Source organism: Propithecus coquereli, unplaced genomic scaffold, assembly GCF_000956105.1.
Source record: "Propithecus coquereli isolate 6110/MARCELLA unplaced genomic scaffold, Pcoq_1.0 Scaffold146, whole genome shotgun sequence".
NCBI classification, from domain to species: Eukaryota; Metazoa; Chordata; class Mammalia; order Primates; family Indriidae; genus Propithecus; species Propithecus coquereli.
In genome coordinates, this window is record NW_012138969.1 from 87,040 (window position 1) to 101,770 (window position 14,731).

General features: G+C 37.8%; 1 protein-coding gene across 1 annotated transcript in view; it reads right to left on the minus strand.

Annotated features, from left to right (window-relative positions):
- LOC105806753 (hemicentin-1-like) overlaps positions 1–14,731 on the minus strand; it is a gene marked incomplete at its 3' end in the record, with an annotated part of 144,142 nt that overhangs the window by 77,367 nt on the left and 52,044 nt on the right. Inside the window, exons 19-20 of the mRNA XM_012639958.1 lie at positions 9,488–9,558; positions 7,235–7,579 (exon numbers count right to left, since the gene is read on the minus strand). Of these exons, the coding sequence (XP_012495412.1) occupies positions 7,235–7,579; positions 9,488–9,558 (416 nt within the window). The remainder of the gene's footprint in view (positions 1–7,234; positions 7,580–9,487; positions 9,559–14,731) is intronic.

A 14,731-nucleotide genomic window follows, 5' to 3' on the forward strand; every position in this document is an offset into this window, starting at 1 on the left:
TTTTTTTTTTTTTTTTAACTGCCAAGAGTCTATTCCCTCAACTTCACTAATCTAACTGACTACATGTGTGGCTTCCACAATTCAGCAACCACATGCCTGGCCTCTCACACCACATGAGGACTATGCTGTTGGAGGAAAAAACTCAAGTACTCAATCTCTGCTGCGTATTCTCAACGTGGTCATTTGAGGATTGTGCTAAAATTGCAGCAATTTAAAAGAATTCAAGTGGCATGTGTCTGAATTTGCCTATCAACATAATTTCAATAATTTTTTAAATTTTAGAATAGAATATTCTATGGAATGTTTTCTTAAGGTTAGACTAGGATTGTGGGTTTTGAGAGGGAGACCACAGAGGCAAAGTATGATTCTTACTGCATCATATCAAGGGGACATGCTATCAACATGACATCACTGAGATGTCAACCTTGGTAACTTGGCTAAGGTATCATCTGCCAGGTTTCTCCACTGTAAAATTCCTCTCCCCGCCTTTTGATGGAAGTCACTCTTCCCAGCCCATACATATGAGGTGAAGAGCCATGTTCTACTTTCATGAGAGAGAAATACCTGCATAATTTATGTGGAATTAATTCTGTATGGAAGATGTGTCTTCTCTCTCCAATTTTTATATTTATTCAATCATTTATTTATATCAATATGAACTCATGAAAACTTATTTTATACTTTGGGCTATAATCCAAAACTACATTATTTATCCAGTTTGGGCCATTGGGAGCTCTTTCTGTCAGCTCTTATGCCCCTTTAATATACCATCATTTTATTTTTTTCAGCACTTCCTTACTTTTTGGCCCGACTACATACTACACGGCCAGGTTCATCCTGTATATCCCGTGCTCCTGCCCTGGAATGGTTTCTCCTAGGAGTCTGGTCCCTTTCAGTGGAGAAGGATAATAGAAAACAAGATCTGGGTGCTGAGTGAAGTACCTTAATATTTTCTGGCAATCATTCTTAGAATAAGTTCACAATGACAAACATTCATATTTTTTTCCTCAGATGTAGTTTAGGGCAAGATCTACTAAACTGTGAGGTAAATTTGATCATAGAATCGTTTTCCTATAAGAGAGGTTTGCTATAAAGATCGGGGGTCAGCCAACTGTGGCTCGCAGGCCAGAAGATGCTGAGCCAAGAATAGTTTTTACGTTTTTTAATGGCTGGAAAAAAATCAAAAGAATAATACTATTTTGTGATATGTAAAAATTATATGAAATTCAAATTTCCGTGTCCATAAATAAAGTTTTACTGGGATACAGTTACACCCAACTGTTTACATACTGTCTATGGCCATGACTCAACAATGGCACAGTTAAGTAATCGCAACAGAAAACAAATGTGCTGTTCTCATTGCACCTACTGCTGCTCAGCTGACTGTAAATTTCAGCGGCACAGTTAGAACTTGACAGCATTTCAAGCGCCACGCCTACTAGGATATTTTCTTTATTTGTATTACCAGTATGCACTCCACATATTTAAGACAGAAAAGAATAGTAGACTTCAAATATTTCATTTTTAAAGCAGAGCATAGTGTAGATTATTTTCTTATCATATTAAATGGCAAAACATTGTGTTTATTTTGTAATAACATTATAGCTTTTCTAAAAGAATAAACACTACCAAACTGAGCAGTCATCACAATATTCCTAATTTAAAGAAAAGCAACAGGTTGAAAAATCAGAAAACATAAAATGTCTGTGTCTCATCACAACATAATTTCTTCACAAAAATAAAAAGTCAAAATGAGGCCACAACGAAACTAAGTTTCTGAGTGGCTCATTTGTTAGCCAAGCAAGGAAAGCCATTTACCAATGGAGATTTAATTAAGTCAGGTGCGATTGCAGCAGCCAAAGTCATGTGTCCACGTGAAATCAGTTTGTTAAAGAATATTAGCCTTTCGGTAAGAATAATTGCTTGAAGACTTGAGAACACAGGGAGAAACATTAATAGTCATTTTTTTTATAGACAACTTTTTCTGAATGGTATTCTTGGCTTCTGACAAGATGACAGATGTTACTGATACTGCTTAGTTGTGCTTGTTTATTTCAGGAGCCAATGCTAAATGTGGACAAACTCAAGAATTAGCCTCTAAGAAGCCTGTGTGTAACAAATACAGACAAAAATATTTTCGGAGAAGTTGAAAAAACACTAATTCATTACAACCTGAAGTGGAATCTGCTAAGATTTTTTTACAACTGTTGGTGGTAAAAATATGTGTGAAGCTAAAGGCTTAAAAGTTTACAAAGCTAATGAAAATGCAAGGTGCTAAAGTCTGTTTTCTTATTGTATTATTCATCAGCAAGCACTTTGTGTAAAATATTCGTGTGTTATTGAAGCAATAGTGTTAATGGTGCATTTTATTTACTTGCATGGAGTAAAACATCATCAGTTCCATGACTTTTTCTCAGATGTAGAACTCAATATCCTGGCTTGCCTTACCACAAAGCAGTTCAATGCCTTAGTGGTGAAAAAGTTTTACTGCAATTTTTTAGCTCAGGGCCGAGACTGAATTTTTTCTGAATGAAAAGAAATAAACACTATTATTGAATACTTCAAGCTTTTGGAAACGAGTTTTGCTATAACTTGATAATGTTCCTAAATGAATTTAACCTAAAATTACCAGACAAAAACAGTGTGTATATGGAAAATTTATACTGTGGGGATCATTCTATTGTTTTAATCACAAGTAAAGTCAAGCTGCTTTATATATTCTGAATGCAACCAAAAGTTCAAACAAAAAGTGAGATCTCAATTCCCACACAAATGTGTAGTGGATTTATTTTCTAAGCTCAAACTGCATTCATGCTATGTTTGTCACACTTTGTTGCAAATGCAAAGGAAATTTCCACATTCAGAATCTATTTATCTGTAAAATTGAGGACCTTCCATCCAACCTTGAACTAGAATTGGTTAACTCGCAGTGTAGTGACATGCTAAAAGTCAAATCTCAAAAGAAGAATATAATAGAATTCTATAAATGCCTTCTAAGCAATGAATATGCTCAATGAAAACCATATGCTTATGAATTAATAGCAGGATTAGGCAGTGCCTATTAATATCTGTATGAAAAGACATTTTCAAAACTAAAATAGGTAAAATCTCATTACAATCACCATTAACAGATGAACATTTGCAATTGATTTTGATGATAGGGATTACTAACTTTGAACTCTAATTAAATGAAATGTTATCCCCCAATATAATTCCATTCTTCTCATTCGTAAGACCTATAATACAAAAATGTTACCATTTTCAAAATTATCAAAGAAATGGAATTTCATCAATAAAAAGTTTTATAGAAATGTGTTTCTATCTTGTTATATAAGTATCCATATAATATCCTTGATTTTGCCTCATGGTCTGCAAAGCTTAAAATAGTTACTATCCTGCTCTTTATAAAAAAGGTTTGCCAAGTTCTGCTAAAGATAATTAATTGATACAAATTTAAGCTATCATTTTGAAATTCAAAATGATATTCAGGCTTTAAATTTTAATTTTTATTGAGACTATTTATGTCATATGTTAATCTACAAATGCATATCAAATTTTTGGCTAAAATTGCCTCAATCAGCTGACTACTCTCATAAGTTGGATGGTACATTCATGAAGCCAAGAATATAGGTTCAGACAAATCCCTATCCCTCATGAATGTTTTAGGAAGGAATAGCATTTGTACTATACAGGATCTATTTTAAAATTTTTTATTTATGAAACTGAGAAAAATTACTCAAAGAACATCTGCAATTTATGATAGAACAACATAGCATCTGCTGCTTAAATCTTGTAGATAAATAAATATTTCATTTCTTGTTTCCTATATATTTGCCTGAAAACTGTACTTCTGTTTGAGAGAGGGGGTTACAGATAAAGGTTACGAATATACTGCACATTAAAATGCACATATGTACACACATATACACACAAACGTAGCTCTCAGACCTCTAAAACCTATCCTTGCATCTTAGGTTAAAAACTCTATCTCAGAACCAATAGTTGTGAATTTGTACAATCTTCCAATAGGATATTAAAAGCTATTTTATTTTCTTCCTTCTTTCACACTCTTTTTCCTTTTCCTTTGTCCCCTCTGTTTCTTTTATTTTTCCCTCTTATTTTGCCTCCATTTCTTTCCTTATTCGGGCACAATGTTCATCTTATCCTTGCAGGTGAATTGACCACCTGCTTCATCTTCCTATCAGTGCGTAAATAAGGAAAATGAATGAATCAATTGTAGAGTAAAAGACACTCTCAATCTGAAATTTACATATGTATTTTTCACAGTTAACCAAAGCATGATATCTGTTCCAGTTTTTTTTTTTTTCATTTTAAGAATAAAAGTATTTTCACAAGTGACATAAAGAGGTACAGGCAAGAAATAAGGCAGGTGTATAGGAAAACACGTCACTTCACAACGAAAGTCTTTGGTCTTATATACCAGGAAATGTAAATAATGGGACTCAATTGATTAATTCAGAATTGGAATTGACAAGAATGGGTGCGTAAAGCTGAACAATCACATTTCACAGTTGGGAAACGGAAAAACAGAAGCCAGACTTTTATGAAGCTGACGAATAATCATAACACCAATATCAGTAAACACTTAGGCAATTTAAGACAAATTCAAATGGCATGAAAGTTCTTCATCGTGGTGCACAAGGCATGTGGTAGCACGTAGTTCCAAGCATCACAGACATCTGGGGTGTAACTGTTAAATCATTTGAACCGAATTGAGATAAAGACAGTGAGTAAATCCACACTGTACAGTGAGGCACTGGCACCAGCCATACTGGGGCTCAAAAGCAACGCATCAACAAGGCCTTGCTGTTCCCTAGAGCGTGTGCCCATGCTGGTGTCGAATGTTTGCTGGGCAGCAAATTCTGGCTCAGTGTTTCCTGAAGATTCTCATCCATCAAAAACATTATAAAAACCTGGGTAATACTAGGAAAGAAGCCAGGCAAACCCTTGGTAGAGCAATACTCTCCAAATGGGATTATATTACAAACTATTGATACTATAAATTGAACCATCACCATACCAGTGCTTTACTTCAATGTATTTAATTCCACAACAAACATATGAGAGATTGCTCATCCGTGTTACATGTGAGGAAATTCAGGCTCCTAAGGGACTAATTCAGCCAAGACTTCACAGCTAGCAGTATAAAGGTTGGATTCAAATCCAGTTTTTTATGACCTCAAAGCTTACTCTCTTAACCACAAAGCCATTGAGAAATAAATAACGGATGGTATCAAGTATAGTTCTTTTGCCTTATATGCCTGGAATGCTGAGTGTGGACTGGCAGGACATCGTGAAACCTGTGGGGGCATAGAAACTGTCCAGGTCTTCTTGCAGGCTCTTCCTTTACAAACCCCATATGGTACATTCACAGAAACATTGGAAAGAGCCTCATAAGCATGTATTGTGAGGAAAACAGCTATGCCAGAGGGGCCTAACCCTTTCCCCTGTCTCCACTAAGGAACAGAAGCCTTGATCAAAAGTCATAAGGGAAAACCTGCATCACATTGGGTTAGGCAAAGAGTTTTTGGAAATAGCAAAAATATGACCCTCTAAATCTGCTTCCCCTACAGACTTTCCCATCTCAGCTGTGGTGATGTTATCCTTTATTTACTCCAGCCACAAACTTAGAGTCACTATTAATTCTTTACTTTCTCTCTTTTATCCAAATTTATTCTGTCAGGAATTCCTGCTAGTTCAACCTTCAAAATTTATTCAGGATTGGACAATTTCTTGCCATCTTCACTGTTTCCACCTTGTTCTAAAAACCACCATAATTCCTAATCTAGTCTGTTGCTGTAGTCTTCTAATTGGCCTCACTGATGTTCTTCTTGCCTCAAAATTACTTCCAGAGTGATCTTTTCTAACCTAAGTCAATTCATGGTATTTTGAGGCAAATAATAAAATCTCCCTGAACAGTACATCAAATCATATAAAAAATGAATTTAATGATGATAACTTTTATTGGGTTGATCTAAGGGGTCAATGAGATGATAGATAAAAACCACTATCACACTTAGCATACAGTATGCACTTAATTATAGTAGTATGTGCATCACAGTAATTTTTATGTCATTTCTGACATCTGTTGTCTCCATGAATTAGAAGCTATTAATTATTTCTAAGTTTTGGAGACTGCTATAGCCTGAAAGTTTGCCCCCGCCAAATTCATAGGTTGAAATGCTAACACGCCTGCCCCCAAGGTGGTGGTGTTAGGAGATCAGACCCTTGAGAGGGTAAAGCCCTCATGACTGGGACTAGTGTCCTTATAAAAGAGAACTCACAGCGCTGGCTCTTCCCTTCTGCCATATGAGGACATGGTAAGAAGGTACCTGCTCTGAACCAGGAAGTGGGTCTTCACCAAATACCAAATCTGCCAGTGCCTTGATCTTGGACTTCCCAGCCTTCAAAACTGTCAGAAATAAATTTCTGTTGTTTATAAGCTATTCAATTTATGGTATTTTACTTTATAATAGCTAAAACAAACTAAGACAGAGAATACGATTCAAAGTTCTCTATATTTACAACCATGAAGTTACTGTTTGAAGGAACCCTAGACCCTCATGGATACCACGAGCAGTGTATAAGCTGATTTGATAGGCTGCAAGAATTGCCAGGGGGCCGCCTAGAGATAGGCGTGCCTCCTGCACTGGTTTTCTTTCTAGCTGCAGTGTAGTATTAATGCACGATTATGCGCCGTTGTGTACATTGAAAAATTTACTTGAAAAGTAATCCATGGTTTAAATATTATACCGGCGTCTAATGCCTAAACAATTAACGTTTCCCCCCCCGCATCTGTTCCCACATAACGTAGCTAGACATTTGTATGTTCCTCTTTGGCACAAACAAGAATACCACCCACTATTTTATGTAACAGTGACAGAGGATTGTGGGAATCCTTGTTAATTAAGTCATTCTTCGAGAAACCTATGCTCCTTGAGAATGCAATAGCTTTGTGATTTAAATGATGCGTCTAAGAAGAAACACGTGGCACATGTTACCACGGTAACCTACCAGCCAATCAATTCTGTGCTTCGAGTGCAACACGTTCAGTTCTAGAATGTTTACTGTGCTCACACTTGACGACTGGCTAGTAGAGGCTGGCAACAGGTCTCTTTAGGCTGACGTCGTTTCTCTATACATTTCGTGTATTATTTGAGGGTTTGAACCTAGATTTCGTGGAGAGGCAAGACGAAAAACAGAAAAATCGTACCTGCTTGGGGGTCGAAGAAGCCACCGGGGGCTTTGCCCTCTTGCGAGGAGGGTGAAGCGCCCGTACCTGTTCCCGCTTCTGAGGGTAGGCGGAGAAGTCGCCAGGTACGTGGACAAGTCCCCAAGTATGTGGAGAAGTCGCCAGGTCTGCCTTCGCGGATCCGATCCGCACTGACTTAGCTTTTTGGACTGTCCGGAGCTTGCCATAAGCGCCCCAGCACCGGCAACTTCGGAGATAAGCCGCTAAGGACTTTAAAATGGACCACTCTTCACCCAGAGCTGGCACTAGCGCATCCGAGCACACAGTAGCAGCTGATGGAGCTCTAGATTGCCGTTGTGCTATATGCTGGTTTAGAATTGACAATGTAGCTTACTTAAATAGCTGCTTCCATAAGTACTGTTTTCACTGTATAGAGGCGTGGTCAAACATCACAGCTGAGTGTCCACTATGTAAGCAGCCCTTTGACTCTATTTTCCACTCTGTGAGGGGAGACGATGACTTCACGGAGTATATCGTAAGGGCTTCATACGATGGTTCTGTTGTTCGACGACATGGCTCCCATACAACCGTGACAATGGAAGGAAATGTTTCTGCACCTAGGGGTGCCACGAACATAAGAACAACAACTCCACCAGATACTGGAGTTCTATTTCAAATGTTAGGCAATTCAACAAGACGTAGACATGTGGCAATTACTGAGTTACTGAGTCAGTCTGCAATAGCGAGGCCAATTACTGCCCGGGAAATATCTTTGCCGGCAGTTCAAGGACAAGATATTATTAACTTTAGACGAGCTCTCTATCGTGCTGGTGCTCGAGTTAGAAGTGTGGAAAAGGGTGGCCGCTATAGGGATATTTCAGCTGAATTTTTCCGTAGAAATCCAGCTTCCCTGCGCAGATTAGTGCCATGGGTACAACGGGAACTTAGAGTTCTTTTAGGAATTCGCGAATCTTCAGTGGCTATCGTCCAGCACATCATCATGACTAATGTTACTTGCTATGATATGGACAGCCAGGCATTTGTGTCTGATTTGAGACCATTTTTACTCAATCTAACTGAGCATTTTGTACATGAATTGATCAGTTTTGCTCAATCTCCTTTTCGCATGACAGTGTATGACCAACACGCTAATTATGATTACCCTGTGCCTTCCAATGAGAAAAGGAGCCATTCTGAGTCTTCAGTTATAACAATATCTTCAGATGACTCTGAGACCCAAGCGCTGGATATTGATGCAGCCACTGTTAGTCAGGCACCATGGGATGATGAAACACCGGGACCATCTTATACGAGGTCAGAGAAGGTACATGCTGCTACGTCTTCCCTTTTAAATGCTTCTGATGGTTCAGATGAAGAACTGGTCACAGAGGGAACCATGCCTCAGATACAAGGAGTAAAAACCACTGAGGACTTAAATAATGACAGTGATTCTTCTTCAGATGATTGTGTCATTGTTGGGTTTTTTAAACCACAAGCTGAGAGGATCCCAGAAGTTGTTGAACTGTCTTCCGATTCTGAGGAGTTAAGTACTCAGGAGGAAATGGAGACAGCGGAGACCTGGGAACAAGACCCAGGTGATAGTGATCTTCGTAGACGTTCATCTCTGCCCCCTCTCCTTGTAACTAATGAGCATATAAATGAACGTCATCCTGATTCATCAAAGAAGGAAGAGGAACCATGTACATCATCATCGGCTAGAGTCTTGGCCTCATCTTTGAGCGGAGACAGAGTATATTCTCCAAACGGTCATAGATATTGGAAAAGGGGAAGATCCAGAAGTTCATATTCAAAGTATCAAAATAGAAGTGAGTATGATAACAATCCTAGAAAGCATCCTGGGAAGAAAAGAATGGAAAGCAAAAGATCCAGAAGTAGGGAAAGTAGCCCTAGAGGGAGAAGAGACAAAAAGAGATCAAGAACTAGAGAGTGCCCTTGGTCTGGCAGCAGCCAAACTCTATCTCTAAGTAGTGAAAGCACAAACAGATCACAAGCTGATAGTAGTGATCACGGTAGAAGAAGGTCACGGAGCAGAGGTCGAGATCATTATCGTTTCAGAAATGATGATGGAAGCAGCTATACATGGGACAGGGATGACTATGAATCATCTTATGGGAGAAGAGCTCTGTCCAGAGGTCACTATTCCAGCCAATCTTCAATTCCAGAATATAGAATTCAGTCCTTTTCTGAAAGAAACATTTCTAGGGAGAAAACTAATCCCATCGAAAGAAAATATGACTACGATGAAAGGCATACATCAAGGAACCTTTCTAGTAACAGGTCAACAACTTCATCTACAGGGGCCAGGCAGGTCAAAAATGAAAAACCTGGAGGGAAACGAAAATACAAAGCACGGCATTTGGAGGGTTCTGAAGAAGGGGTTCAAGCATCTTATGAATTTTCTTCTCCTGTAAAGGAGAGTCATTACCAAAAATCTTCCTCGGAATTGGATGAAAACTACAAAAACGAGAGTGACAGCTTTTCAGACAGCCTATCATCAGATGCAGAGATGAAACGCAGGAGGAGAAAAAGGGCCCGGAGCCCGAGTGTAGAGATAGTTTATGAAGGACAAGCTACTGCTACAACCACACATCACGAAAAGAAACAGAAGAAACACCATGGAGACAGTACTTCGCAGTCCCCAGTTGTGATCGTCATCGACAGTGACAGTGACAAGGATTCTGAAGTAAAAGCAGATGCAGAATACGACACTAATGGGGCTCAAGACCCTCTACCAGATGAGTTCTAGGCTCCTTCCTCGGAACCATTTGAAACTGAAGATGGAGTTACAAGAAAGATGAAGTTGGTGTCCTGGACAAGAGTGTGATATCACCGCACTTACTAACAACTTTGAATAATGCCAGCAAAACCGTAGGCAATATTCCACCCCCGGCAACTTCGGTTGAACAAACTATTGATAGAAGAAAAGAGAGCACATCTGCCTCTGATTTGGAGACCAGCTCAGCAGGTTGCATGGATCCAGACTGAGCCATCAAGGCAACTGTCATCTCCACTGACATGACTAATGTCAGTGTCACTTAGCACAGACAAATATGTCTTCAAACTGCCAAAGCAACTCATTGAGAATTCTGGCAGCACAAAAAGGGAAAAAAGGAACAATGTCATCTACTACAGTCTATTTACAGATCACCTTTGATGAAAACTCTTTTCCCCCTTATAATATTTTAAGTGATTTTTTTGTATGTTAATTTGTTAAATTCATTATTTCTTCAAAAAGTGTTTATGTCCCACCTATGCACTTTTAAATGAAGAAAATGATATTGCTAGCAGTTTATTTAAAACTTAGGATCCTTTTTAAATAAAAATAAGTAAATTTTAGAAGTTATTTCATATCGAATTTTGTTCTTTGAGAGTTGCTCTGGAAATGTGTTATAAGCTGGGACAATCCCTTTGGACAGTCTTTATTTTTCATCTTAAAAATTTGTATGATTCAAAACCATTTCTTCAGGTTAAATTGAGGCATTTTAATCTGTACAGTTTATCTTGACTTCTGCCAAAAGAAAAATTTACTATTTCCTTTATATACTTGTTAATCTGGACTGCTGGTAAAACAAATGTGTATTCAATAAAAGAAAAAATAAAACAGTAACACTTTAAAACAAGAATCAGAAAATACAAAAAAAAAAAAAGAATTGCCAAGGAAAACTATTTTCTATCTTAGGCATACATTAGAACATGCTAAGGCTTTCCACCAGGAAAATTAAGAGAAATGTCAAACCTAACTTAACAGGGAAAAGAATTATTGAATCATCATGGTTCTTCTGCCCTGCTGCTTTCAGTGTAGCCAACCCGCTCCTGGAACACTAACAATTCGCCTAGGACTAGCTCCCACAGTCAGCCCACGATCCTTTCTTGTAATATCCAGGACTCTGTCTTCACCTCCATCTCCTTCTCCACACCATGCCCCTAATTTGTTTTTCTGACTTGTCTAATTCTTCTTCTCCAACACCTCTAAAGATTTTCACTATGTCATGACGCCTTATATACAGCAAACTCACAGCATGGGTTAAGAAGGTTCTTCCTATCCTCAGCTCTGCCACATGCCAGTCTAATCCCAAGTCCTACTTGCCTTCAGAGTCCCTTTTGAGTTCTTAGAACTGAATACTAGCAAGACAGTGACTGCAATTTGATTTGTGCTCTTCCTCAGAAGAGGAGTGCCATCTTATTTTATATGTATAACAATAATAATAACAGCAGCTAATACTTCTTTAAGCACTTACTACGTTTCAGGAACTGCTTTTAGTGCTTTACATATATGAACTCATTTAACGCATATAAGCACTTTATGAAGATGGAAAAATGAGGTACAGAGGGGTTAAGTAACTCATCTAAGGTCACATACATAGTAAGTGATGGTTCTGGACTTAAACCAGAACAGTCTGTTCCAGCATTTGTGCTCTTAACCACTATACTTTGCCATACACAGCCTCATAGAAATAAGGTAGATGTATAGGAAAATACATCACTTCATAATGAAAGTCTTTGGTCTTATATACCAGGAAACGTAGATAATGGGACTCAATTGATTAATTTAGGATCGGAATTGACTAGAATGGGTGAGTAAAACTGAACAATCACACTTCACAGTTGGGAAATGGAAAAACAGAAGCCAGACTTTAACGAACCTGACGAATAATCGTAACACCAATATCAGTAAACGCTTAGGCAATTTAAGACAAATTCAAATGGCACGAAAGTTCTTCGTTGTGGTGCACAGGGCACGTGGTAGCACGTAGTTCCAAGCATGACAGACATCTGGGGTGTAACTCTTCAATCATTCAAACCGAATTGAGATAAAGACAGTGAGTAAATCCACATTGTACAGTGAGGCGCTGGCACCAGCCATGGTGGGGCTCAAAAGCAACGCATCAACAAGGCCTTACTGTTCCCTAGAGCGTGTGCCCATGCTGGTGTCGAATGTTCGCTGGGCAGCGAATTCTGGCCAGTGGTTCCTGAAGATTCTCATCAATCAAAAACATTATAAAAAGCTGGGTAATACTAGGAAAGAATACAGGCAAGCCCTTGGTAGAGCAATACTCTCCAAATGGGATTATACTACAAACTATTAATACTATAAATTAAACCATCACCATACCAGTGCTTTACTTCAATGTATTTAATTCCACAACAAACATACAAGGGAGATTTGCTCATCCCTGTTACATGTGAGGAAATTCAGGCTCCTAAGGGACTAATTCAGCCAAGACTTCGTAGCTAGCAGTATTAAGGTTGGATTCAAATCCAGTTTTTTATGACCTCAAAGCTTATGCTCTTAACCACAAAGCCATTGAGAAATAAATAACGGATGGTATCAAGTACAGTTCTTTTGCCTTAAATGCCTAGAATACTGAGTGTGGACTGGCAGGACATTGTGAAACCTGTGGGGGCATAGAAATTGTCCAGGTCTTCTTGCAGGCTCTTCCTTTACAAACCCCACATGGTACATTCACAGAAACATTGGAAAGAGCCTCATAAGCATGTATCGTGAGGAAAACAGCTGTGCCAGAGGGGCCTAACCCTTTCCCCTGTCTCCACTAAGGAACACAAGCCTTGATCAAAAATCATAAGGGAAAATCTGCATTATATTGGGTTAGGCAAAGAGTTTTTGGAAATAGCAAAAATATGACCCACAAAAAAAAAAGAAATGATAAATTTGAACTTTTTTCAAATTAAAAATTTTCTGTACATGAAAGATCCTATTAAAAGAATTAAGTGACAAGCCACAGCCTAGGAATATATATATGCATATTACATTTCTGAGAAAAGACTTATATCCAGTATATACAAAAACTCTCAAAACTCAATAATAACATCATGAACAGTCTAATAAAATGGGCAGAACATCTGAACAAACATTTCAGTAAGGCTGATTACTAGATGACAGTTAGGCATATAAAAAGATGCATTATTAATAATTAAGGAAGTGAAAATTAATACCATAAGGTGAGACCACTACACACCTACTAGAATTCCATAGAAACAAAAACGAAAACAAAAAACCTGGCACTATCAATCGCTGACAAAAAGGTGGAGCAACTGGAACTTTTGTAAGAGGCTGGTAGGAATTCCAAATGCTTCAGCGACTTTAGAAACAGAAGTATGGCAGTTTCTTATGAAATTAAATATGTACCTATCCTCCACACAAAAAAGCTGTACACAAATACAGGAACTTTATTCATACATACCAAAAATCAAAGGGAAAAACACAGATATCCTTCAACTACTCAATAAAAGACTGGAATATCCATAGAATGGAATATTATTCAACAAGAAAAAATAACAAGCTATTAACTCACACAACAGCATGCATGAATCATAAATACATTTTACTAAGTGAAAGAAGTCAGACCAAGAAGGCCACATAATGCATGACTTCATTTCTATGACACTCCAGAAAAGGCAAAAGTAGAGGGACAAAAAAATGGATCAGTATTTTCTAGCTTTGGGGATTTGGTAGAGGGGTTGTCTACACAAGGGAATTTGGGGATAAATGTGGTGGTAGATAAATGACGTTAATATTTATCAAAACCTATATAACTATAAACCACAAGGGTGAAAAATTCTGGTTTTTATTTTTTTAATAAATTTTATTATGTATATTTCAGGTTTACAACACACTATTATGGGATACGTATAGATAATGAAATGGTTACTGTGGTGAAGGAAATTAACATATCTATCATCTCACATACTTACTTTTTTGTGTATAAGATGTTACAAATCTACTTTTTTAACAAAAATCCTAAATATAATTTTATAAACTATAGTCCTCATGTTGCACATGAGATCTCTAGACTTGTTCATCCCACGTATTTGCTACTTCACATCTTTTTACCTACATCTTCCCATTTCCTCTGGCCTCCCTTGCCCTTGGTAGCCACTGTTTTATTCTCTATCTCTGTATATTTGACCTTTACCAAAAAGAAAAAAAAATGATTCCACATATAAGTGAGACCATGCAATACTTTTCTTTCTGTGTCTGGCTTATTTTCACAAGTGACACAAAGAGGTGCAGGCAATCTTGCTACAAAGGAAATGGTATTATTTCCTGACTTATAATACTCAAAACTTCACAATATTAGAAAGCCTTTCATATCAGACAATTGCAGAAGGTTTAATTATTACAGAGCCCTCTCTTCTGGGTGCCTGGAGGCATCATACAGAGTGAACACGAGGATCTGAAGTGAAAGAACCCAAGTCTCATGGATATAAGAGTCTTATTAAATCACCAAAATATATTCATCGCAGATCCTGGCAACAATACAATGTGTAGAGAAGACTACTCAACAGCTTTGAGAAAATATTGCATCCATTGTTTAAATGTTTGGCTCCAAGAGGCGGTCAATGGTAGCAATGACACTTGTGTTTAACTTCGATGCTGGTATAGTTAAGCTCTTCGTGTTGTTACTCTTTTTTAGAGGACATGTCTTCTCATGACTAATTTCTTGTATAGGCTTTTATTTACACATATAAATGATC